Consider the following 27,088-nt stretch of genomic DNA (forward strand, 5'->3'; position numbering starts at 1 on the left):
TTCAATAGTTTTCTCGACACGGGGAAACCTCTTGTTCCCATATGTTTAATGTAATTTAATAGATACACTTCTTCGTCCTCGGTAAGCATACGTGGTGGACCTGGCGTTGATCTCTCTATCTTGTTTTCTTCTTTTATGTGGTCAAACACAGTTGACGTAGGCACTTGGTATTCTCGAGCAGCCTGATAAGTATTTAACTTTTTTGTTCTTACATCACTCACAGCCCGATGGAAGCATTCCTCTTGGTACTGGTGTCTTTTTCTTTTGTTCATGTTTCTCTTTTTTTTTTATACACAAATAAATATTAAAATATATGAATGCAACGTTATTTTACGGGGGCAATACAGATGGCGGAGAATTGGATATGGGACTTAATATATTTTTCTTATTTTTGTTTATATAATTACAATTTTAAAAAAAATATCTATTGTCTTTCATTACCTTTAAAACAGTTTGATAACTGTGCATTTATGCAGGTTCAAGTTAATTAAAAAGAGTGGCATGCATGTACTGGTTTGTTGATTTTATCGATGCAATTAATTTTATGTTCTCTGCAAATTGTTATTTGAATTATGTCCCTTTGTGGGGTCAGACTAAAGGTCGTAAGGGTTATGACACATAAACAAAACTCTAAATAAAATTAATACTTTGGTATCATGCGGTAATACACAAAATCGTACTGAATATTCAAACATGGTTGTCGAATCAAGCGTTTAACTGCGATATGAATCTTACATAATTCAGCGATTTCCTTTTGTTTGTATGCATCGATATTGCATGTCAAATCAAAGAAGGGATATATAACAACGTATTACAGAAGTCATAGTCTATTTTTAACTTATTACGTCACTTCCCCCACTGCTGAAAGTGCAAAGATGTAAATCAACAGGTAAACAATGATCGTTTAAGCTAATGTTCACAGGATATTCAAGAAAGTTTTCAAGCAAACTTACGTTTCTTTATTCGGAGCAGACGACTTAATTAAAAAAATCTCGGATAGTCGCGCACTATAATCCCGAACTCTCAGTTTAGCCGATAACTGGTCCTAGTCGATAACTGGTACAATACCAGTACTACATGTAGATTGAAACAACTAATTCAAACTCATAATTTTTCGAACATAATGGAGGAAAACGTGAACAATCACAAATTCAAACTTCCAAGACCCCGCCTTTCAGTACTCTCAGTACTTTGATATACCCAGAGAGACCGTGGCCGATCACGGTCTTTGTATTGTACTACCTTTCATGTGATTTGGAATAAGAGTTTAACAACACAGTCAGTTAAATAGTTTCGTTTTTATGGCCACGAATGCTAGTACACACTTATCCTAGTTTATCCTTATTAAGTCATAGATGGATCTGCTCTCGTGATAATATTGCATTTACTAGCTGTCGTGGTCAATAAAGCTGGCTTTAATCTGCGTTGGTAAATTCTTGAACCAAAATTAAAACACATAGAAGGCAGTGCGTTCCTTTACTTATACATGTTTACATAAAATTCCTCTCAAGTTAAGGTTTTTTAATGTTAAGATTTCCTGAACTGGTGTCAAGTTCAGTTTTAAAAGTTCAGAATCAACTCTAGAATACCATTTTTTACAACATACATGTATAATACAAGGCACAAAGTAATATAAAATTCATTCTAGATTCTAACAACAAAGTCTTCTATACATTCAACTCAACCAGTTTTTCAAAATCCTAAGCTCTGCAATTGATATTTAATGTCAAGTTTCAGAAATAATTAATAAAACTAATAAATTAGAGTGTTTCCTCAACTCCCTAAAAAGCTCCCATTAAAACATGCGCGCGCATCAGGAAGTCAGGATTTATCTGGCGGCCGCCAAATAATTATGTGGCGGCCGCCAAATAATTATGTGGCGGCCGCCAGATAATTATGTGGCGGCCGCCAGAAATTTATATGGCGGCCGCCAGAAAATTATGTGGCGGCCGCCAGATAAGTGGCGGCCGCCAAATAATTATGTGGCGGCCGCCAGATAATAAGTGGCGGCCGCCAAATAATTATCTGGCGGCCGCCAGATAAAATATTTTTCCTACGTGGCACCAACGGGCTTCCGTACAAGAGTATAAAACATCTTTGAGATATTAATTGATTTGTTTTTCTTTTTGCGATCGGCTTCGGCCAATCACTGTTGTGTCCATATGAGGCATCCGGCAAATGCTTCCACGTGCGCACACATTCCACTTGCATAAGTAGTTTTTATAAAAACTTGAAGGTTGTTTTAGTATTTATATAACATTTTACTCAGTTTTATTTCAATTCATTTACTTTAAGAGATACAAACATACATAAAATACAGTTCGACCTGTTATTTCAAAAATGCATATTTTGTCTCACGCGTAAGAATTTCGATGGAAAGATTCATTCAGCAATGCAGTTGACCTCGATGAACTGACCTCAATCATAAGAAGATGCTCCATGAACTGTCCTCGATCTATTGATGTTGCATTATAGTAGATAGGAAGACGGCTTGATTTATAAACAAGGTTTCGTTATAATGCGACCTCAATAGCAAGTAATGATGGCATTCAATGTTTTCAGTCGCATTAAATTATTTTAATACTTGTGTTAAAAATAGAAGACTAGACAAGGAGTTTTCGAACGGCTTTCCCCAACTTTATTTCAAAATTAAATTTGTTGACAGTTTATAATTATTATTAATTTATAATTATATGGTGTACAGATTCAAAATATTTTATATTTTGTAAAAATACAGTACTTTTTAAATTTTTTACATCAAACTGATCATGTTGATTGCTTCTAGCTATCGATATATCTTTATTGCCGATCAATTCTTTAAAAGGAATACTTGTTCAGTCGTGCGCTTCTTTTCTGAACGACTGTCAATTGCTTCCGTCTGATTTATAGGTAGAAATCTAGTTGACACGTGAGCTGGATGATGTTGTTTGATTGGACCAGACACATATCTGTAAAAAAACCATAAAATATATTTTATAGTTTTTGAGAACATTTGAGATCCAATAAGTTCTGCATTTTCTGTTATCGAGTAATGGTGATGTACATGCTACTATCATTTAATTAATATGCTTTACGGAGAAACTGTTTTATATATTTTATATATAACATTTTCCAGTAATTTGTTAATGGTTTACTACTACTCCGACAAGCTTTCGTGCAAAAAAAAAAACTAGGATACCTTACAAGGCATTTCTGCAAAATACTAGAGAATGCAATTTTCTATATAATTTTCTTGAAAATACACTTGAATTGCTGATATAAAAAAGTACAGCAGAGCGAAATTCACTACTAGTATATTGGGCCGGGCTTTGAACTCACAACCTCTAGAACCAACGCTCCTGGCAGAAATCGGCCACAGCTCTTTCCACTCGGCCATCTAAGCATATAACCATATACAAGTAAATTTTAATCATTTTTAAAAATCATTATAAAAATAATAATTTTTATTTTAGCTCTTTATTATTAGAAGATACAAAAAAGATGCCCGAGGAACGTGTCGTCTGACCTTAACAGGCGTTTTTATTTTTATCCGAACAAGTCAGAGAGAGAGAGAGGAATTCAAATACAAAAAACCTGTAAACAAATTTTCTTTCTGGTATGTAAATCAATATTGTTTAAACCTTGAAATATGTCATCTTCGTAAGCCAAAGGTTTCTGATCCGTGCCACTCCTGCAGATCACACACCCTCGGCTGGCGATTGTAGGGGTATTTATGAATAACTAATAACGAAGCAAAAATTTCTTGGACAAATTTTAGCTGCATTATTGTTGTTGTTATTATTTTGATTCTATCAATATACATGTATATTATTTTAATGTCTTACTGTCGAGTCTAAAGTAATTTATACATATATTGGTGAATACCTGGCTGCAGCTAGATGTAGTATCGACATCGCAGATCTCTGGATACTATTTCACTTGTATGGACAGATAATGAGATTATTTTTGGTCCCTAAGTTCACAAAAAATTGTCATTCAAACACTGAATTATTAAACATTCAATGATTGATTTGTGCATTAAAACTAGAGAATTGAGATACCCTGGCTTATTTACATCTTTATGTGCAAATTATATTGTACATACCGGGGTATATAATTTAATCTGAATTTGTCTGACAAATGTCTTACGTTTAGTGTGCAATGCATATCTATGATTGTGAATGCAGATCAGTACTTCCGAATATTATGCATAATTTTTAAGTATTTATAATGCATATTGCTCCAAATAATCCCCCTATTTACTTTTATTGTCATGGCAGATTGGGGGTAATTTGAACATTTATTGTATTTTTAATCGTATACGAATGGTAAACACATCTTTTTCTTTTGGAGATGGGGTGGGGGGAATATACTTTACATTGTCAAAGCTTATGATGTCCACAAAATTAAGTTTTGATTATCTTTTTTTTTGAATTAATTATTGGTGGTAACTAATTTTTTTTGGATTTTGATAATTAAATTCGAATTCTGGGTACGGAATGACCTGGGTATGAGTATGTTAGGCTACGATTCGGTATGAAACCTAAAAAACGAAACTTCTAATTGAAATAATCTAATCAGATATCCTAAAATTCATTAAATCGGATCTAATGCAACTGTTGAAAGTTGTAGGAAATGAAAATTTGTTTTCTTAATCAGGAATTAATTTTTTCAAGAACAGACTAGGTTAGTTGGTACGAGATCCAAATTCACAATGGATACCGGTTATGTCACTGCGTGTGAAGTTATTCTTTTTTCCTCCATCTTGGAAAAATCTTTCAACTTCATAGGTATATAGTGTAATTTCTATTTTTAAACATATATACACGTGTTGTCTATAGAAAGAGCTCACGAGCCCGTCGAGGACTTCGCCCTTTATCTAGTTCATGAAATGTTCATGAAATTTGAAGAGGACATCTACATACAGGTTTCGATCCTAAGTAATCGATAAATTCGCTGTAATGAATTCTGAAGCATTGTTTTTCAAGAAAACTTATTTATTCATACCTTGAAAATACTGTTAACGTATTACTTGTGGCTGTGTATTTTAATTAGCGTTTTTGGCGGAGTGCAGCTTCCGCTAAATCAAGTACATCGCTAAATGTGACGCACACAGGTAAATGAATAGGAACATTCCGGAATACGCTAAATCAAATCCACGCCAATGTGTTCAAAAACTACTTTCCGCCAAATATCATACACGCCAAATATAATACGTTTACAGTAGTCAGATTTTAAATGGTAGGAAACAATTTAGACATTTCTGTAGTGGTATGTATTCCTACGCTAGAGTTTACTATAGTATCGTTCAACCAGACGATCGGTGGTTTCCGTAAATCTTCGACAAACAGAGAATTTCTCTTGCTTGTCAGAGATTAACGGAGGCGGCCGAGCGTCTGGTTGAACGAAGCTAGAATTCAATATTGCTTGGATCGATACAATTTTTCAGAAATATTTCGATAACTGATACGTATGTTGATGGAATTAATAGTATCTTTCAATATTACGTGGCATGATTAATATGGGGTTTTCTCGAAATTCTTTTCGGAAGAGTCCGAGTATTCATATTATATTAAATGTGCGTAAATCAAATACATATAAGAAACCACTTGCCAAGCAAAATCACATTATCGTTGATTCTAAAATGAACTAGAAAACTGACCAGTCAGGAAGGGCCCCACTATGACAATTAATATACAGAAGTGAAAAAAACTTTGAATTCCATCCTCTTTATATTAACAATGATGAAAAATAAATGCCCGGCATAAGATGTAAAGAACTGCAATATATAGGATCTCATGATTTGTAGTTTGATATGGTTTTCATCCAACAATTAAAGTGTTAAACTGAGGGGTAAAAATATAAGGGTGCAGCTCATGGAATGAGAGTTAAATCTGATTACATTAAAAAAGAAAATATATGAAAATTATAAGTAACAACTGTATTTTTAAAATTTCAAGATAATTCCTGAATGTTCAAAAACTCTAAATAGTAACCTTGTATCTGCATAAAACAGAGATAACCTCATGTCTTATAAAACAAGAGGCCCATGGGCCACATCGCTCACCTGAGGAACAATGGGTATGATAAAATCAGCTTAATGAAGTCATAATACAAACAATCTAGACAATGAACAATAATACATGTAGATCCTGTAAAAATAAAATTCATTTCCCCCCTGGATATTCTTATGTTTATAATCATTAGTCCCTTTTCTAACAGGATGATTTTATAGTCATATCACATGTTGAGTATTGCAGTCCTCAAAAAGATCCTTTACAATTGTTTATATATGGGATATTAAGCTACATCAAACTCTGAACCTTCTTGTGAGGCCGAAGAATTGTCCTGGAGCCAAATTCTTAACAATTATAAAGAATCATCTGGCTGATTAGTTTCTGAGAAGAAGATTTTAAAAGATTTACTCTATATATTCCTTTGTAAAACTTTAACACCCCCCCCCCCCAATGTGGCCTCACCCTACCCCCAGGGATCATGTTTTCACAACTTTGAATCTACACTACCTGATGATACTTCAACACAAGTTTCAGCTTTCCTGGCTGATTAGTTTCTGAGAAGAAGATTTTAAAGATTCACTCTATATATAAATTCCTATGTAAAACTTCGACCCCCAATTGTGTCCCACCCTACCCCCAGGGATCATGAATTTCACAACTTTGAATCTACACTGCCTGAGGATGCATTCACACGAGTTTCAGCTTTCCTGGCTGATTAGTTTCTGAGAAGAAGATTTTCAAAGTTATACTCTATAAATTCCTATGTAAAACTTCGACCCCCCCCCCCATTGTGGCCCCAACCTACCCCTGGGGGTCATGATTTTCACAACTTTGAATCTACACTACCTGAGGATGCTTCCACACAAGTTTCAGCTTTCCTGGCTGATTAGTTTCTGAGGAGAAGATTTTCAAAGATTTACTCTATATATTTCTATGTAAAACTTTAACACCCCCCCCCCCCAATGTGGCCTCACCCTACCCCCAGGGATCATGATTTTCACAACTTTGAATCTACACTGCCTGAAGATGCTTCCACACAAGTTTCAGCTTTCCTGGCTGATTAGTTTCTGAGAAGAAGAATTTTAAAGATTCACTCTATATATAAATTCCTATGTAAAACTTCGACACCCCCCCCTGGTGGCCCCACCCTACCCCTGAGGGTCATGAATTTCACAACTTTGAATCTACACTACCTGAGGATACTTCCACACAAGTTTCAGCTTTCCTGGCTGATTAGTTTCTGAGAAGAAGATTTTTAAAGATTTACTCGATATATTCCTATGTAAAACTTCGACCCCCCATTGTGGCCCCACCCTACATCCAGGGATCATGAATTTCACAACTTTGAATCTACACTACCTGAGGATACTTCCACACAAGTTTCAGCTTTCCTGGCTGATTAGTTTCTGAGAAGAAGAGTTTTAAAGATTTACTCTATATATTCCTTTGTAAAACTTCGACCCCCCATTGTGCCCCACCATACCCCCAGGGATCATGAATTTCACACCTTTGAATCTACACTGCCTGAGGATGCATTCACACGAGTTTCAGCTTTCCTGGCTGATTAGTTTCTGAGAAGAAGATTTTTAAAGATTTACTCTATATATTCCTATGTAAAACTTCGACACCCCATTGTGGCCCCACCCTACCCCCAGGGATCATGAATTTCACAACTTTGAATCTACACTAACTGAGGATGCTTTCACACAAGTTTCAGCTTTCCTGGCTGATTAGTTTCTGAGAAGAAGATTTTTAAAGATTTACTCGATATATTCCTATGTAAAACTTTGACCCCCCATTGTGGCCCCACCCTACCCCCGGGGGTCATGAATTTCACAACTTTAAATCTACACTTCCTGAGGATGCTTCCACACGAGTTTCAGCTTTCCTGGCTTTCTGGTTCTTGAGAAGAAGATTTTTAAAATTTCTCGAAATTTTTCATTAATTTCTAATTATCTTCCCCTGAAAACGAGTGTGGCCCTTAATTTTCACAACATTGAATCCCCTTAGCCTAAGGATGATTTGTGCCAAGTTTGGTTGAAATTGGCCCAGTAGTTCTTGAGAAGATGATGAAAATGTGAAAAGTTTACGGACAGACGGACAGACAGACAGACGGACGACAGACAAAATGTGATCAGAATAGCTCACTTGAGCTTTCAGGTCAGGTGAGCTAAAAAAACTAAATTAAATGTGTATTTAAAAAAGATTTAAGCAGGTGTTTTATAAAACGCAAGCCTTCAGTGAATGCAAATACATTGTATCACCCAGGGTTGACCTCAACTTCAAAACAAACATCAGTTGCAGACAAAGGTGTTCATTAATCTTCATATGACAGATAGAGATAATCCTCTAAATTTTCTGCAGCAGGCAAGATAATTTATCCCAGGGGGTTAATTGTTCTGCTCTCTCATCCTTTTTTTCTAAATTTACAATAAGATTTGTTTTTTCAGAAATGACAGAATGGGGTTATTATCTGATTACCTGATAAAATTAACAGCATAAAGCTAGTCAGAAAAAAATAAAATAAATTATAATTAAAAAATAAAATAGTGAAAAATGATATCTTAATATATATCTTGATTTTAGAATTCAATAAAACTATCATAAATCATTGAGTACGGTATTTTAACCAAAATAAAGTACATGTATGAATATTATATTTTAAATCCATATTTCAAAGAATGTACACAATACTACACATCATTCAAAATTGACCTTAACTTCAAAACAAAGTTCATTTGCAGACACAGGCAGTGCAGTAATTAATCTCAATGTGACAGATAAAGATAAAGCTTAGGATTTTCTTCCTGTGGAAGGTTAATTAATCCCAAAGGACAAATATTGCACAGCCTTCCTAGTATACAATGGTAACATTCTCAGCAGTTATCTCTCTTTGCCCATTCATTCTTATGCATAGTTAAGGAATCTACCCCACCACCCCAGCTCCAAACCAGAAGACATAGAGAACCAAACTTAGCATCAAAATATGTATTTCTGCCTACTGAACTGCCATACCAAATTTGAACTTGATTGGGCAACCATAAAAAAAGTTATTAGAAAAAAAACAGAAAATTTGTGGACGGAAGAGTGACAGACGGACGGACAGAAGGACGGACGGACAGAGTGATTACTATAGGGCACCCGCAAATTCTTGCGGGGCCCTAATAAATATTGATAAAATCAACTCCCATCAGTACTTCAGTACTTTGATTATAGCAGTTTGTCGTAATTAGTCTGGTTATTTTTTGTTTCTTAGTGTTTCTTTTCTGTCAAGCATAGACGCACTTTCCCATTGCTGGAGACTTGGGTTTCTTGAAGCTAGATATTTTGCAAACCTTCCTTACACAAGTAATAGCTTTCCAAAAAGCTTGCCTGACTTAACAAAATTATTCAATGGAGGCATGCATGTATAAATTAGGCTATCTTATTAGAGATTAATTTTAATTTTCGCTTCTGATCATAAATTTATAAACGGAACATGCAAATTTAAGACGAAATGTCCGTCTTTTCTTCGATTTAGAACATGTACATTTATATCACTTTTTTATTAATTCATTTTTTTTTTAGTAATGTACACATATTATATAAGTGCATGTAAGCTTGAAAGCTGGAGAGTAAGTATGAAATATGAAAGGGTATACCTACACACACGTATTGTTTCTGAATGTGTGTGGGCAGCTTCATCTTGACAAGCAATTAAAAAAGGGTGAATTCTCAAATTCATGAAAAAAAAACCACTAACTGTAACTTCAATTCAGTAAAAATTCCTTATTTGCAGTTTCATTTATTGCATGCTCCTACAAAAGTGGAGGTGGGGGGGGGGGGGGCAAATCCATGATATTTCCATTTATCATATAAAGTTAAGAAAAGTGCCAGCTGCCAAAAAAGTGGGGAGGGGGAAGGAGTCCCCTTTATTCCAACCCCCGATGCTAGTGCCTGTGATGTAAAAACATGGTGTGCTCTGGGGTATTCGCATAATCCCAACGGACTCGTCAACTCATCGGTGTGAAAAAACTATGATTGAGACATTATGGCGCGAAATCCTGCTATTACCGTTCACGCAACGAATGAACTCATCCATTGGGAGGGGGTCAGATGAATTTTTTTGACATTTGTGTTGTAACAGCTACTTACATGTTTTGTAACAGCTACTTACATGTACTTTCCAAAATGAGGTTGTCCTCACATAATCTGCTTATTGAAACAGGACGACATAGTAATATACCAAGATACAAAAGATTTTTTTAAAACTTGTATAAGAGACATTGAAGACGAATATCATTTTATACTTGTATGTCCAATGTATTTAGCATTACGATCAAAGCTTATAAAAAAGTATTACTGGTGTAAACCATCCGTGTACAAATTAATACAGTTACTAAGTGTTAACAATATTAAAGAATTGTGTAATTTAAGAAAATTCATTTACAAAGCCCTCACACTCAGAATGGATTGAACTATATTGTGCCATTTGCTGATTTCAGTCATTAATACAATCAATATATATATTTGTTTTTCCTTGGACTGAAAGGTCACGCTTTCATTGGTTTAAACATAGCACGTGATTGCCTCATATATCTCTATATTTGTTCGGTGAGAAATAATATTAGGCAATATGGCCGTCATTGGCCGACGCTTCGCTTACACATTTCGACATTTCATAGTATTTAATAATACATAAACTTCTTAAAGTATTTGAAGTAGTTGCCCTTTGAAATTCTTTAAAATTAGAGAAGGTGCCCTTAGAATATTGACGTCACATTGTTTTGTTTCAAAATGGCAGCGTCGAAATTTGCTCAAATTTCTGCTGAGGAAAGGGAGAAAACATTTAAAATTGAATAGCAACAAAACATTGTAAGTAAACATGGGTGAAGCAAAGATTTTTAAAGAGAATTTGAAAGGTGAGATTGACAATTTTAAAGAGTTGAAATTAGTTAAATTGGACGAAATGTTAGGTATCTTGTACATGGCTTTGCGTAGATCATCGCTATTTGTGAATAAATATGTCGCTTGATAGTCCTCGGGAAAACAAAACACTTATTAGGTTAGTTACTGACTATCTACGGAAATATATTCGGTTGATCAATCTCATAGATGGCGAGGCGAATATATATATATATATATATATATATATATATATATATATATATATATATATAAAGCACTGAATAGAATCAACAACACTAGGCATCTTTAAGGTGTCGGATCTAATATATAGATACTAAGCCAGTAAACTGAATATATAAAGCACTAAAAATGGCTAACGACACGAACAATAGAAATTGTCAAATTTTCGGGACAACCCGTCCCTTCTTCAGGACCAAAAAATAAATTACACTAGAGCAGAGCTCGTGGCAAAGCCCCTAGTAGGACTTCCGTTGTTGCTGCGAGTTGAAAATATATGTTACGATTATAATGACTATACTTTCAGTTCTGCTTTTGTTATAAAAATGTGTTGTAATTGAAAGTCTGTATATAAAACGTGTTTTGAAAAAAGAAAGGAAGAAAATATTTTAGGAAAACTATTTGTCGAGCAGAGTTTATGTAATCGTTTCAAACATTGTTTAAAAAATGAGATCATGTTTAATGGCGAGTTAAATTTTCAAAGGGTAGCAAGCATTGTTATAAACATTAAACAGTATGTACTCATGATTCATGTCAGGAATTGTATTTCTTTTTTAAACTGAACTCGCCTACAAAACACGTAAACTTTTCTCAAAGATAACTTCTATATTAAAATATTTCTAAATTTTAAAAGACTATGTGCAAGTTTAGAATTGCGTGCTGACAAAATTTACAGACCCTAAAACGTACTACTACACCAAAAAAGCGTGCGGCCAACGTGCGAGAAACGTTTCGTGTAAACCTTTTAGAGTTTCATGTAAACCGTTTAGCGTTTCGGGCAAAGCGTGTAAATCGTTTCGAGCAAAGCGTGCGAGAACCGTTTGAAACGTTCATCAGATTTCATTCGGAACTCTCTGACAAGTTAATTGTTTCAAAATGGCGCGCGTGTTTTACATTACTTTAACAAAATTGAACGAATTTTTAACAAACAAAAGAAAGGTATATGTATTAAAAGACGACTAGTTACAGAGTACATGTATATTTAACGTTTTCATGCGATGTTTCAGTACTGAAACAATATTAAAATTCGCTATACATAAAAAACATTAAATACAGTTAGCGAAACATGATTTCTATTGGAACAAACCTAAATCAACTTTAACTTGCACAATCATGTTTTGATAAGCATGTATTTTTATTATCTATTTACATCGATAACTCTTACCGAGACCATTCGGCTGTGTACAAGCAGCACACATAACCTCGGACATCGGGCGAGACCTGCACCTGGCTGAACCTGTCAATCAAACTCTGTGTATTTGTTTTCATTGGATGGTCAGGCGTCTCTCTTTTGTCAAAAGCCAATGGAAAATTAATGAATTCAAGGTAATCGGAATCAGAATTTGATAAAGCACACAATTTAAATGATAGAAAATTTATTAATTATTTGAACAAAATTAAATGTAAACATTGAAAGGAAATAAAAAAATTAATTATTATGGGAATCTATACGCATGGTACTCAATTAAAATAGATTATATTATGATTTTATTATTTTATGTAGTAAAATCACCCTTCCAACTGTTACTCAATTACATAACAATTGATGACCTGGGGCTATAAATGTTCTGAGCTGTGTGCGCTGAAACGGCACAAGATTCTCGATCGCATGCGGCAATTGAATTAACACAGACTGGCCGAATAAACAAAGGGGTGGGAAAGTGAAACAAAATGTTACACATAAGAAGAAACCACCAAAAATGTTTTTCGACAGATCTTGATATCTTTTCTCCAATTAAAAAAAAATCCAGCGCGAGCACCTGTCAGCGGGGCGGGAGGAGTGGGGGGGGGGGGGGGGCAGCAATGAGTTCGCTTCCACAATGAAACTACAGAAGTGATTAATATGTGACCGGTAGAATCTAATCTAAAGTTGTTTAAACTCATGTGAATATTTTCTAAAATAATCATCGAATGCCTCAATTCAGGGCATTCCTTTATCGTGCTAGCACCTACCGCAAACATGTAACATGGAACTTTGATTATAATTTGATTTGATTTTTAAACTACCTTGTACGCTATCGTATAAATCAATGCTCAATCAACTGTAAAAGTAAAATAACTTTATCTTAAACCAATATAATAGTTGAAAACATAATAAAATAAAGTTGTGTCCGTGCAAAATATGAAACATAAACGCGTCATAAGGTACATGTAGAAGAACACGAACCGACCGCGGATCACTTAACCACTCGCGCCGGATCTCCTCAACCATGTGCGAGGGATGATCATTATTTAAAGGTTTAATATTTGAGGGGGGTGGGGGGGGTGTTGATTTAAAACATTAATTGTACAGTTTTTAAAGTAGTTTACATAAACCAACCAACCATTAGTTTATGTCTAACGATTTTTCCGATATGGAGTAATATCGTTCATTAATATTCATTTACACTCAAATATTTAATTAAATATATACAAGTAGGACAAACCTTTATAACATAAAATTAAAACAGTTCTTGTATATACGGCTATATTAACTCAAACACGTTCATATGCATGCAAGTGTAAGTCGCGGTGTGCGAATCTTGTGTATTAAATAACCGCTTACCGCTAGGTAATGCAGCCGTGGCTGATCTCCTCGGCCGTGGGCGAAGGATAGATTACGTAAAGGTACAACGCACAGAAACGCACAGCTCAGAACCAAGGAAGATTTGAAAAGTTTGCAGTATAATGACCTTACTCTATCAAATAGAAGTTCTTTATTTTAAACAAAAAACCCACAATTGATCTATGTCTATTATTGCTTTAGAGAATGACATTGCTTTTATTACTTAAATGAACTACATGTATTTCTTACTTGACATCCAATCGTTTAATCCACAAAAGATTTTGTGCAATCAAAACTAAAACAATTCTTGAGTTCGCGGCTAAATAAATTCATATATGAGAGACGCAACTCTCGTGTATTAGATAACCACTGACCGCTAGGTAGTCCAGCCGCGACCACGGTGACCGACTTTCTCGGCCGCGGGCGAAGGAGAGCTTACGTAATGGTACACACACACACCCCTGCGAATGTTATTGTTATTCAAATTTTAGACCACGTGGTTTTATTTGACCCTTTCAGTTTCGCAGTAAAAATCGTAACTCGTGTATAAAGTCTATTTCACAGTATCTAGGTTCTAGTAGTCAAATATAAAATCTAGAGGTTTATTGATTTTAAACTTTATCTTCATTAATTCGTGAATAAAATGTGTTTTAGAAATAAATGTGACTATACAAAAATTAGTTTTTGTCTGCTGTTGCAACAACTAACATGCTTAAAAGAGATCCCTCCTGAGGATTAATTTTCGATCCGCGCCTGACCTAGTAATAACATCAATAGCGAAACAGACTATACCATTTTATGCAGAATGTTCCGTGAAAATGGCTCGATATACTAAGTTTTAAAGCAAAACAGACACCCATTATTTTTTTTTAAAACATGGTATTGCACACCACAAGCTTCAAACATGGCTTTGATTTTATTAAGCAACCCAATGTTTATATTTTCAACCACTCTACACGTGTTTGAACACGAACGAAAACTCTGTTCTGAATATTATCGTTTAATATAAATAACTGCTAGATGGTAAAATAAGACATGCATCTGTAAAGCTTTTCCCATTTTAACATAAATCAAAGTAGGATATGATATGAAAAACGACCAGTACTTACGTATTTTGAGAATATTATCCGAACACTTATACTTCCGCTCGAAATTTCACAGGAACTGAACAAATATTGGTGAAGTCTCGTGAACTTTCATTCGAGCACCTCTGGATTTATTACTTACTAAGCAACGATAAAGAAAACATTCCGAACACATTCGCAGGGGTGACACAGCTCTGATTCAAGGTAGATTTTGAATGCATGATGTTTATATTAAAAAGGTAATGCATATATTTTTTCATTCCATATTTTGTGTTTTACTAGAAAAGAAAAAGAATGTTTTGTTTTCCAATTCCCGTTTTTAAGGATTGTGCACTATAAGAACTTAACAACGACTTAAACTCCTAAAAAAAAGCAAGTATTCTAAAAAAAAATTCTTATGAATTAATGCCTCCTGTATAAACCAGCATACTTTCTGCGGTAACTTCATGCCAGTTGTACGCACAAAGTCTTTCGTTAACTTGTCAAATAAAAACAGGTACATGCTAACATGTAAAGCTTTTTACACTCATACTACACAAACCACTTACAAAATAACATTGAAACGACCTTCATGAGATCCCAACAAACAACTTTTCCAGCGACAGCCATATCAAAATCCTAACCGTTTTTGAGTTATTAAGCAAATTTTTTTAGGGGCCATTGGCCCTTAATTTAAGGGACCAGCCCCTTTTTATTGGTGTCAAATGAAAGCCCTTGTTATTTTGCACAACTTTTATTCTACATGTCTTTACAAAATTTTTTTCGTTCAAAAGATATAAAGGAAAACATGTCTAAATTTTTGCACTTTTTTGAATCCTGTTTTTTGACCCCCTACCTTTTCCTAAATAAAAAACGTAATCTAAAAACATAAACAGATGTGCACAACTACAATGTCTCTGTTATTCAAATTCGTTGGATTCCCATTCCCTGCTATCATAGTCTCGGAGCCTTTGTCTGGAAACAAAAGGCCCTAAAAACATTTAAAAGGGGAATAACTCTTTAACGGCAAGGAAATTCTACATTTTATGAATTGCTTAAGATAGTGTTTTGTAAAGTACATTAGCCCTGAAAATTTGAGCAAAAACCGTTTAGAAATGAGCAAGATATGAAGCCTCAAAGTTCGCGTCTAGGAAACAAAAAAAAAAAAAGAAAAATAAGAATAATCTTAATTTTTTTCCCGCACAATAATAGAAAGGTCTTCCGTTGGAAACGGAAGACCTTAATGAGTACAAAACAAAGAAAACAAAATCTAAAGCTACTACTAAACTACTTAAGAAACTATGAAAAAGAACAGCTACATTATACACATCATTTGATCACATTCTTAAAGGTGTTGATACTGTCGCCGATCGCTTCAAGCATTATATATTCAATCCCCGTTTCTTCATCGCGCAGCAAAGTAGTTCATGGAAATTCATGCGCATTGTATGTATCCAAAATGCATAGTAATGTTTTAAAAACACGTTATTAAGGCCAAAAAAAAAATATTCATGTTTCCTGTCACCTGACCAAAAAAATTAGGGTAGGTAGGTAGAACAAAATTTTTATTTTTAAAAAATATTTTATTTTTAAAAACTTCAAGAATGTGTGTTATAATAAGAAAAAAGTATGTTCACAGTGTACAGTATGTTAATGATGATTCAAAATTTCCAAAGGTCTATGTATTATTATGCATGTAATGTATAGAAAACAACCTGCATGGAAAAAAAATCGATTTTTTTAAAATTAAAAATAAAAACTAATATTATTTGCAAAATTTAATCTACATGTGTATGAATGTATTTATCCTTTTCTGGATAAATATTTCTGTTTTAGCTGTTTAAGCTTATTGTCAATATCAAATCAGTGTCTGTACTTTCGTGTATTTGGGGTATTAGTCCAACCCTTTGACCCACTTACTATCGTACGTTATTATGTAGAGGATCTGTTTAATTTTCAAGATAATATAGACAGCAGTTTTATGATAATTTTAACATTTATTGCAGTTATTAACTAATAACAGGTTATTAACTAACTGTTATATCAGGATTCAAAGTAATAAACATCGTTTTTGTAATTTCCAATGCACAGTATGTTGTTGCATCACCCGTATTTATAAACCCTGAAAATAAGATAGTTGCAAGTTATACTATAACCGCAAGGTTAATTTATGCAGTAAAAATGTCTGTATATTAGTTTACTATCATTATTTTGCCAGTGAGGTCAGTTTACACGATTGTGAATTTAGAAGACCGGGCACTTTCACTTCTCTTTTTGAGGAAATTCTGGCGAAGTTACCGATCACCATCATGATCACAAAAAATACTTTTAGGGTCGGGGGGTAAAAGATAGGGTCGGTCGGGCGACAGGAAACGTGAATAATTTTTTTTAGGCCTAATAAGAAAACTAAAAATGAAATTAAAAAAAAAACAAAATGCCAACACTTTTGACAAAACGTGGCTCTTCGTGTAACTATTTGGTATAGCGGAAGCTTTACCTTGACGCTGTTTGATTTTTTGTTTATTTGTGCTATTTATAGTAACATTGACGATTTGCCTGCCTATAGCCAGGACTCTGCTTTCAGCAGAGCCCGGCTAAAATTAAATAGGTATATGCTAGATGTGACATTTACATAATACATGTATCATTGCAAAGTTTAAAGAGCACACGCTTTCTTTGTTTTCATTTCAAGTAATAAAGCGATAATAATTTTGTCCGCAAAAAAGCGACGAAACGAGAAAAATCACGATGCATTTATCTTATTATCAAAGCTGTCCGGTTTTTATTGAACCTTTAGATGATCTGGATATGCATATGATGTGTAGTATTACTTTCGTGGTGTTTGCATTTCATGCATTTATTTCTTATTCTATGTGCATATTATATTTGTAATTAATGCATTGACCAATCTAGTTGATGTTAATACTCTCTTGGCTCGAAAATAGTGCGTAGAATTAGATAAGTTCATCGCAAACGAGTAACACGGCGAGGCAAGATGTACTTCCACACAGGTGAAATTTCTACAGCAAAGTACTTTGCACTGTTTAGAGGTGTTCGCGTTATATAGGGGTTGTAGAGGTAGCACTGATGAAAAAGAAATATGGCGGACAGTGCCTATGTAAGAGCGGTGTTGAGCTTTAACAACAGACCTTAAAACTGTCCACCTTGTCTCTTTTTTTTCGTTTATAAACTAATCACACTAACAGAAAAACGTTTAATAGAACATAGCTATAATTAACATTGAATTCCAAGTGTAATATCTGTGATGGCTATCTTGATAATACCGGCGTGTCGATAACCAGGAAAATGCTAATGGCGATATCTCCGTTCAATTTTTGTAAATTTTCAAGAGCACTTCCTTTCCTTGTTTTATTTCATTTAATTAAGCGACAATAATTACGTACTTACCATTAACATTTATATTTAAACGAGGAAATGAGTTATAATATTATAACATCCCGAAGTCTACTTTTTCTGAACGCAAATTTGAAATAAGTAAACTTTGATAATTTGGAGGGTAAAGACCCTCTTCTACGGCACTCTGTTTAACGAATGTCTACGTGAAACTATCAACAGAATTCAAGAGTCAGGTGTGTTTCCTGTTTTATTTTCTGATGTCCGGGCTCGTCACAAAGATGTATGCAGTGTTTGTGTGTGTCGGAGTTTTTGTCTTTGCTAACGGTTACGGTGAGACAGTTATTTTTAAAGTTTACATTTAATTTGTTAATAAAAAAAATCGGCCTAATCTTTAATGGCTGGTGAACTTTTGATATTCAGAAATAACATTTTTCGTTCGTTCGACTCAACATATTAAAGTTGTTGTTTTTCGACTCAACATATTAAAGTTGTTGGTGTTTGGGTTTTTTTTTTAAAGTAACGAATATTTGCTTTGATTACTGATCTAAATACACGTTCAAGGATCATGATATCGGAAATTATTATGCCTTCTGTCAGTTTGTCACTATATATCCAATACTCATCTATTTTCGCATAGTATCAAAGGATTTATATAGCGTAAGCATACTATGCCGAAATAGAGCACGGCGAATATTTTCAACGAAAATCTGTCAAGCGCCGACAGCGGGATTCGAACTCACGACGCTAAAATCATTGAATTTAGCATGAAGCCCAACGCGTTACCGCTACGCTAAATTAGCCGTTATTATGACAACCGGTATTTAGGTATATAAAACGTAGATATGTACGACTGACATCAAGCAATTAAAATTATTAATTTTTCCAAAAAAAACTTCATTATTGACGGTAATTTTAAAGGGCTATTATCAAGATTTTTAATCTTTTCAGAAAAAAACCAATATATGTTCCTTATTATGTAAACATTAATGATTGGCCCTAAAAATGCGAAATTAGGGCCCAAATTAATTAACTAGACGATTCATTTCAAAGCTCCGACGATCGAAATCTCCAGTTAATTAGATAGGGTGTCACGTGGTGCCGTGACGTCATAGAAGCAATAGCTCTGACTGCTGATACTAGTGATAGATGTGACTTCGTAAACTTTACGTGATTTATTTCTTTGATTAAACATGGAAAACGAGTTTCATGACATTGATGACATTCCTTTGAGGGTAGAAATTCAGCCGTATATGTTCGAACCGCCAGCGAGAGCCGAACCTACGGAAAATTCGGAAGAGAACAGCGAAACAAGTACTTCCAATGGCGATGATGAAAGTCGACTTTTAAACACTATATGGTCAGTTGCTATACTTAAAAAAGATAGATAGAGTCATTTTATTGGTTATTTATTGAGTTTATTTGTGCAGAATATATTCAATACTCAATTATGTGGTTACAAATTGGGGTATAATGTTATTTATTGGCGTAAAAAACCAAAGATATTTAGTTGTGGGTTTTCGAGGAATTTCGGCATTTATATCAGCTTAGAATTTATATGTTTTTAAATAAAAGCAAAAACTATTCAAAAATATTTCAAGATGTATCTCCGTTGTCATTACATGTACATGGCATACCGGTAATATAGGCGGCTTTGCTTATATACACATAGGCCTACATGTACATGTTCATTTGTAAATATAACGTATAGATAAGTTTATTGACTTGTCACTTGTGCAATGCAAATTTGATTTCAGTAAATACTAATTTGTATGACAATTTTGAAGGTGTGAATGTGGACTCTGCGAGACAATGACCACTGTACCAGAATGCATCTGTTGTGCAGAAATTCCCCTCATAGATGAGATCAGAGCAAGTAGTCAAATTGAGTGCATTACTCAACACCAGACCTTCATTGACAACTGTCTGAATATCCGTGTGTTAGAAGTCAGCATGTACATGTACATCCAGTCTGAGGGTCCACTTGATGACAATGAGCCAATTAATGAGTAAGAGTTTCAGACATTCATTTATTTTCTGTTGTAAGATATTCATTTATTTTTTCAATTTTTATAACGAGATCAAACAAAACATCTACAAATGTGATGTACCAATACTGCATCAAAGTTATCACATCATTCACATATTTAACAAAAACAAAATGCTATTAACATCAGAATATGATGAATAATTCAATAACAACTGTCTCTTTCAGGGTTTATAGACACATTGCCTACAAACGCTTTGTTCTCTGGATCTGGCATCGCCTGGGAAGAGGAAACCGCAAAATTATCCCAGCCTGTGTTGTAACCAAAATCCGCAGTGTCTTTCCCTCTGAGCAGTACACTGGGTTTCGGTATCCCCGACCAACTTGATCACTGTCGTGCAAACCTGCTCCGTCGTGTTGCAACGAGTTGGTCTTTGTTATACGGCTCCCATTTTGAGGTCAACGATGGTGGTTGGTACCCCAGGAGTCTATCTGCATCCTGGCCTGCGGTCTGGTATGAAGGGAACTGCCTCCTCCGTTCAACAAGATTGATGCGCAAGATGTCGATGTATTCTACAATAACATAAGAATTACAGTGACTTGTTTAAAATTTCACATGTATACATAAGAACTGTTATAGTCTTTTGTGTAATGCATTTTAAAATAAGCATAGAATACACTTTAGTAATATGATATTTGTTTAATAAATAATAATTACCATAAGTGATGGGTGTCTTAATGGGTTTTGCAACAGGATGGTCACCTCTTTTGTCCTTTGGATAACAAATCTGCCACTTAGCAGCCCCAGCTCTGGTCATGGCTTGATGGCGACTTCCATTTTCATTAAAGTGAAGTGCTGCTACACACAACCTGAAATAAAATAGTTCGAGTAAGATATGTTGAATTTAATTGTTTTTCAGAGACACTTGATATAATAGTTTACTTGCTGAATAATCTTACCTAGCCATCATAGCTGGATAAAAGAAGTGGGTGTTCTTGGGAGCAAAACTATTTACCACACTGTGGTAAACTTCCAATCCATAGGTCTGATGTAGTGGGGACAGCTTTGGTATATATCGCATCAAATAGTTACTATCGACAACATCACGGAACAGCTTATGAGCTCTAGAACCTGCGATAAATGAGATAAATAAGAAAAATATAAATTTTGAACTATTATCTGAAAAATACTGTATATACATTTATTTATCATCAGTATCTAAAATTACCTTCTTTGATCCATAACCTGTCCTCCTCCAACACTCCGTGCTCACAGTGTTCATGCTTGTTGGTGACATGTTCCGTAAGCGAAGACCACTTCTGCTCCTTCAAGTACCCATCTTCACCACAAGAAGCTGCAACCCAATAGCAATGGTTGACCGAGCTTTTAATCCAGGGGCGGATGTCTGCACAGTCCCTTTTCTTAGAAGCAGCCTCCAACTTCTTTGAAATACCTAGATATAAATAAAATATTTAATAAATCTTTTAAATTATCACTTACAAATATTGTATCTTAGACTAGATATCTAATTTAATACCACATAACTTTTTTTGCACATTATTCATAGATAGATCTAAAACTGTACCTACCTTTAGCTACATGCCAAACATCAAAGTAATGGCGTTTGTCTGGATGTTCTGTGCGCATGAATTTTCTGACCATCCCGTGCCTGTCAGTAATGATGTTGTCAATCTGGAGGCCTGCATCTACAAGTTGCTGAATTCCCCTCTTCAGACCCTCCAACTCCATGTGTACAGAGCTTTTGACTTCATTACTCTAAAATTTTTGTAAAAAGTCTTATATTTTTGCCTTTGTTCATAGATATATTTACATGTAGGAAAAAGGTTTTGTTTTGTTTTTTTTTTTTTACAATTTTTACAATTACTTACAAAAACTTTTCAATGAAGTATTAAAGTTTTAAATTAAAAGTTAAATCTAAAACATTTGAACATTCGAAAACATGAATATACCTGAACTAACTGAAAATCCAAAATTTTCCCCGTCTCCAAATCCATCAAAGTGTAGGATCCATATTTTGCTGAATAACCAGGGGAATCACATCTTGCATCACCACCTAATGTTAACCTTTGACCTTGGTATTCTTGAAGCAGGGTTTCCAAATGGTAATCCCATGTAAAGATACAAGATGGAATGACATATGCAGATTGGATCCTACTAAATGTTGAGGTTGACATCATCTGCAGTTTCAGGTGCTGGAACAGTCGAAGACACTTTGCGGCATTTGACCCACTGAACACAATGGCTCCAGCAACAAAAATGTTAGACCATGGCATCCCATTCAAACACTGTTGGCTCTCCCACTCACAAACATGTCCACAGGTGCATTGTGATCTTGTCCCTACCATAGTTCCCCTTGTAAAGTTCAATGATGACATGCATGGACTGCCACAAATCCCACATTTCTCAAGAAGCTTGGCCAGACAGGACTCGGCAACCAGGAACTGCCGCTCTTCCTCTGGATGAACAGCAGTGCGTAGAGGGATCCCGTTTTCATAGACCTGATCTTCTTCATCGCTTTCTTCGTCCTCCTCTTCAAAGGGATCATAGTCTGAGTCAGCCTGGTCTTCATCTTCTTCAACATCACTCTGGGTATCCTCATCCAAGATGAATTGGTTAGCTTCCTGTTTGGGCTCTGCTAATGGGACCAATCCAGCAGCTTCCCTGAGTGACACTCCATCAAATAAACTTGAGCACTGCACACCCTTCGACACTGTTATACAGTTTTTATCTGTCATTGAAACCTGAATCCTTCGGGTTCTTTGAGGGACAGTTATGGAAGCCTGGCATTTCTTTGTAAGGGTGGTACATGTCTGACTGGAACTGACTGGGGGGGTCTTCAGGTTCTGGAACTTCAACTGCAGTCTTAGGCTCAGAAGTTGGTGGTGCTTCTCCATCATGATGGATAGTCACTGGTGTTGCATCATTTCCATTTCTCAATTCCACCTCCTGCAGTGCTTCATGTAAAAGCTACAAAATAAATATATATCATTTTAACTTTGTTTACAAAGTTTTCAGAATTCTAAAATTCCACAGTGTACATGTATGTAACATTATTTTTTAAAGGGGGTGGGCAACTTATATGACAATAAAACATGAAAGGATCTCGAAAAATATAATTTGTCAGACATCAATAACCTCTCTCTCTCTCTCTCTCTCTCTCTCTCTCTCTCTCTCGAGAGAGAGAGAGAGAGAGAGAGAGAGAGAGAGAGAGAGAGAGAGAGTACTCTATATAATATTTATATTTTTATTTGTAATAATCATTTTATTGTCATTTATATCATTTATAAAACAATTCCAGAATCGCGTTTGAGTTCCAGTTCGCTTGATAAAATGACGTTTATATGTAATAACAAGAGAAAATGCCCGACTTTAAAATGTCACCATTTGCCTGTTTGCTGAGTATAAGTAATCATACATTACGTTTTTAAATTGGATTTTTCAGAATGAATATGTTAATATACTTTTAAATTAAAAGATATAAAAGAGAGACTTACATAAGGCTTGTTGCGTTTAGCAAATGCTCCTCGAGTCTTTGGTGGTAGGACGAGAGGCGCAGCTTGTACACGAAGGGGCACGTCGGGAATTGCATCCCCTTTCAGTTTAATTCTGGCATTTACGTATCCAAGTCGCTCTAATACATTGGGGTCTCTTTCTAGTTGGTCCGTAGAAAAATGTTTGGAGCACAAACGACTGTGGTTTTCTGGCACAAACTTATCTCGTCGACAGTATATCGTCCATCTTTTCCTTCTCGCCGAATCTTTGGGGAAGCTGAAAAAGCTCACCCCACATCCTTTTTTATGCACACTAGCACAACCAAAGGCAGCACAGAAAGGCATGGGGGCTATTAATCCGATAACGGGTCAACTGTTTAACGGCGTGTGGCTAATTATCTTATCTGATGATCTAATCACTGTCTGCAGTCTCCCCTCGCCTTCTCGCTGAATTGCTTCTATGACGTCACATGCAATGGCGCGTAGAAAGTTGCTTTTTGAATATGCATATCACGAAAGTCAAATTTTGAACGCTTCGTGTGTTTTAATTATGAATATTTCAACAGAGATTGTTGGTGGTATTTTATTTCCAGACAACGTTTTATCAATTTATCTTATTAAAATAAAATACAAAAATTGTTGATAATAGCCCTTTAAAGTTAAAGTTTCCTATAAACTTTTGAACAAATTGATTGAACATTTTTCAAAGAAATTCTACATGAGAATCACAAAAACGCTTTTTTAAATGACGCTTGATAAAGAATGTTCAAGAAAAAAAATTCACTGAGATTTCGTCTGCTAAACATTTCGAGTTTTCTCGGTAAGGCCAAACGTCTCTCTATTTCTTGAAAAGAACATAAATCTTTGTTGACTTTTTATTGTACAACAACTTGTTGATTAAATAAACAATCAAATCAATTGATTACACGTAATTTGAAAAACAACAACGAACGCTTGCTTTTCCGATGATTATTTTAAGGGACTTGTCAACACTGGAACGTCAGAGCTACTTATAGCAAAGCACGTCAGTATATTTAACAGTCGGCATAATAATAACAATAGTGTTGTGTTGTGCATGTACTATGCCTAAATAGTAGTCAGGGTTTGATACATGGTGCACGAGCCTCCGGCTCGTGCACCATGTATCAAACCCTGACTACTATTTAGGCATAGTACATGCACAACACAACACTATTATATAAATGAAACGGGTGATTTATTATAATACTGTACTATGTCAATATTTCCTAATCGAAAACAAAACATTACGCTTCACGTCCTTATAACTTGTTAACGGCGTTAATGGGGTCTTGTGCTGGATTCAAAAATCAAAAGTAGTGTGACTCGTAATTTTTTTAACCGCATTATTCATTCATATTTGTTCTCAATGTTACGTGTAAATTACGAATGTGTATGACGTTACAATGGGTTGTATTTCACCTTAAACATTTTTTAGTTCAAGATAAAACAACATGATATGAATCAACGGCTTGTCATGGTGGGTGATATTTTAAAATATAAACATAAAATGACGCCTAATTATTGTGCCGATAATTCAGACAATGTATTTGTTTTTTAAATATTTCATAATATTTCATTCACAGCACGTGATCAACTCCAAAACTTTTATTAATTTAATTACTGATGATATTGAACAATACACGATGCAGTTATTGTGTACAATGTAAATTAAAGAAAAATTAATGTCCGCAAAAAAGCGACACAAAGATAAAAAAAATCACGATGCATATATTTTTTTTATAAAAAATCGTCCGGTTTTTATTGTACCTTTAAATGATGTTGTTTATACATATGATTGTAATAAGTAGAGGACTGATTTAGAAATGTAAGGACTATCACTTATAAAAAATAAATGTTCCATTTCTATATTACTATAAATGTCTTTTTATAACGAGCTGTAGCTTAAAATTGTTTAACAAGGTTGTTTTTTCTTCGAAACAGTTAATGTCGCCCTCAATAAACCAGCATACCAACAGTACCCATGGGGAGGTGACGACATATTTGACGCCAATAACGCTGTAGACGGACATAGATCAGACCTGAGTTGGTATGGAGGTCAATGTGCTGTATCATATCCTAGACAAACCGCCACCTGGTGGGTGAACCTGACCACCATTCACAGCATCCATCACATCACCATCTATTTCAGGACGGATAATAATAAACCATGGGGTAAAGTCACATTTACTAAGAGTCCAGTAAGACATAAATATCCTTCGACTATAGCTGTGTCGATACATTTATAGTCTGTCCCAAGTTATTGCTTCCATCGCTTTTTGATGATTTTTAATAAATTTACACATACATGTGAAAGAAATACAGACGAAATCGTTAAAAGGGAATAAATCCAAGATATTTTCATTGAACAATTATCCCTTTCCTCTCAGAAAAATTCACAGGAACGAAAACAGATTCCTTACGGAGATTTATAATGGGTAATGTTGACATCTTTTCTCCATTCGGAATACACTCGGAATACATCGCGCAATTTTTAAACATTATCATCCGGGCTTATGAATGGCTGTTGCAATGCAAAATCTCCGTAAACTTTCAATTTCGGGATGTGTATTAAAACCTGAAGCGGTAGAGGGGACGTTTCAAAACAGATAATCTGGACATTTTTTATATTAGTGGATGAACGTAGTTTGAGCACAAAGGTATTTACTATTATTGAAATATCAAGCAAAAAGTGGTGGAAGCAAAAACTCGGACCAGATTATAGTATTTAGTCCCACATATCACCCAAATTCTTATTAGAGTAAACCAGTCTATTAGAATATTGTGTTCTGAAATAAAATAGGACGGTACATCAATACGTCAAACGTCTGAAACAATATTTTATAAAACCCAAAAGTGTGTGAAACTAATCTTCACTAAATTGTTTTCATGAAATTTAACCTCTAGAATTACATCTTCACAACCTTAACAAAAATTCAACTCTCCGACCAACAAGATGATGAATTTGCTATTCTGATTATTATAAGTAATATCAACATTAAAATAAAATAAAAAATCAAGCACATTGGATATTTTATGAAATGTTGAACGATGTAAATTTAAATATCTATTGTTACGGACTTTATCTTTTATAAACAATAAAAGATTTTATTATCAATGTAAATGTGATTATCGCCCTTTAATTGTGTATTTTGTGAAATTGTATAGATGTCGCTTTATATTTGTCACGTGATCATTGTCTATATAAATGTTGATTATCATGATATTTGATTATTCTTTGCTTTGCTTGGTTCTGGATAAGAGCTCAAGTTTCCTGAATAAGGAACAAATGAAGTCCTGAATAAGGCATGGTCGATTAGCCTGAATAAGGCTGCGACTATTCAGTTTACAACTGTTTAGCCTGAATAAGGCATCAGCTATTATTATTTTTGTTTACATATGATTCAATCCTGTGCTGACGCATTTTTGCTGTTTTCAAATTGATAGACTTCCAATAAATCCATAAACACAGAAACTTGTTTTACTT

At 34.7% G+C, this 27,088-nt stretch overlaps 2 protein-coding genes across 3 annotated transcripts; one reads left to right on the forward strand and one right to left on the reverse strand.

Moving 5' to 3' along the window:
- Nucleotides 1–18,999: 18,999 nt before the first annotated feature.
- On the forward strand, nucleotides 19,000–20,458 carry LOC117687205 (uncharacterized). The gene is made up of 3 exons (XM_034463449.2): nucleotides 19,000–19,443; nucleotides 19,871–20,092; nucleotides 20,299–20,458. Exons 1-3 carry the CDS (start codon nucleotides 19,277–19,279, stop codon nucleotides 20,456–20,458), a joined length of 549 nt encoding a protein of 182 aa, XP_034319340.2. The 5' UTR covers nucleotides 19,000–19,276.
- On the reverse strand, nucleotides 20,459–24,221 carry LOC105345655 (uncharacterized). Of its 2 annotated transcripts, none has more exons than XM_066076681.1 (7): nucleotides 23,587–24,221; nucleotides 22,042–23,059; nucleotides 21,661–21,847; nucleotides 21,300–21,524; nucleotides 21,031–21,202; nucleotides 20,834–20,940; nucleotides 20,459–20,643 (listed from the first exon to the last, which is right to left on the reverse strand). In XM_066076681.1, exons 2-7 carry the CDS (start codon nucleotides 22,987–22,989, stop codon nucleotides 20,459–20,461), a joined length of 1,824 nt encoding a protein of 607 aa, XP_065932753.1. In that variant the 5' UTR covers nucleotides 22,990–23,059; nucleotides 23,587–24,221. The 2 variants fall into 2 exon arrangements, with proteins under 2 accessions (XP_065932753.1, XP_065932752.1); XM_066076680.1 differs by having other exon boundaries at nucleotides 20,789–20,940; nucleotides 23,587–24,219.
- Between the last annotated feature and the right edge of the window lie 2,867 nt (nucleotides 24,222–27,088).

The sequence above is a fragment of the Magallana gigas genome, chromosome 1, assembly GCF_963853765.1.
Source record: "Magallana gigas chromosome 1, xbMagGiga1.1, whole genome shotgun sequence".
NCBI classification, from domain to species: domain Eukaryota; kingdom Metazoa; phylum Mollusca; class Bivalvia; order Ostreida; family Ostreidae; genus Magallana; species Magallana gigas.

Bases quoted from the DNA above. Each gene is read 5' to 3' on its own strand.
- LOC105345655 (XM_066076680.1), bottom strand. From the start codon at position 22,989: ATGATGGAGAAGCACCACCAACTTCTGAGCCTAAGACTGCAGTTGAAG. The intron at 21,525-21,660 runs GTAGGTACAGTT...ATTTATATCTAG, and splicing joins TGTTTGGCATGTAGCTAAAG to GTATTTCAAAGAAGTTGGAG. The intron at 20,941-21,030 runs GTAAGATTATTC...ATTTTATTTCAG, and splicing joins TATCCAGCTATGATGGCTAG to GTTGTGTGTAGCAGCACTTC.
- LOC117687205 (XM_034463449.2), top strand. From the start codon at position 19,277: ATGGAAAACGAGTTTCATGACATTGATGACATTCCTTTGAGGGTAGAA. The intron at 19,444-19,870 runs GTCAGTTGCTAT...ACAATTTTGAAG, and splicing joins CGACTTTTAAACACTATATG to GTGTGAATGTGGACTCTGCG. The intron at 20,093-20,298 runs GTAAGAGTTTCA...TGTCTCTTTCAG, and splicing joins GACAATGAGCCAATTAATGA to GGTTTATAGACACATTGCCT.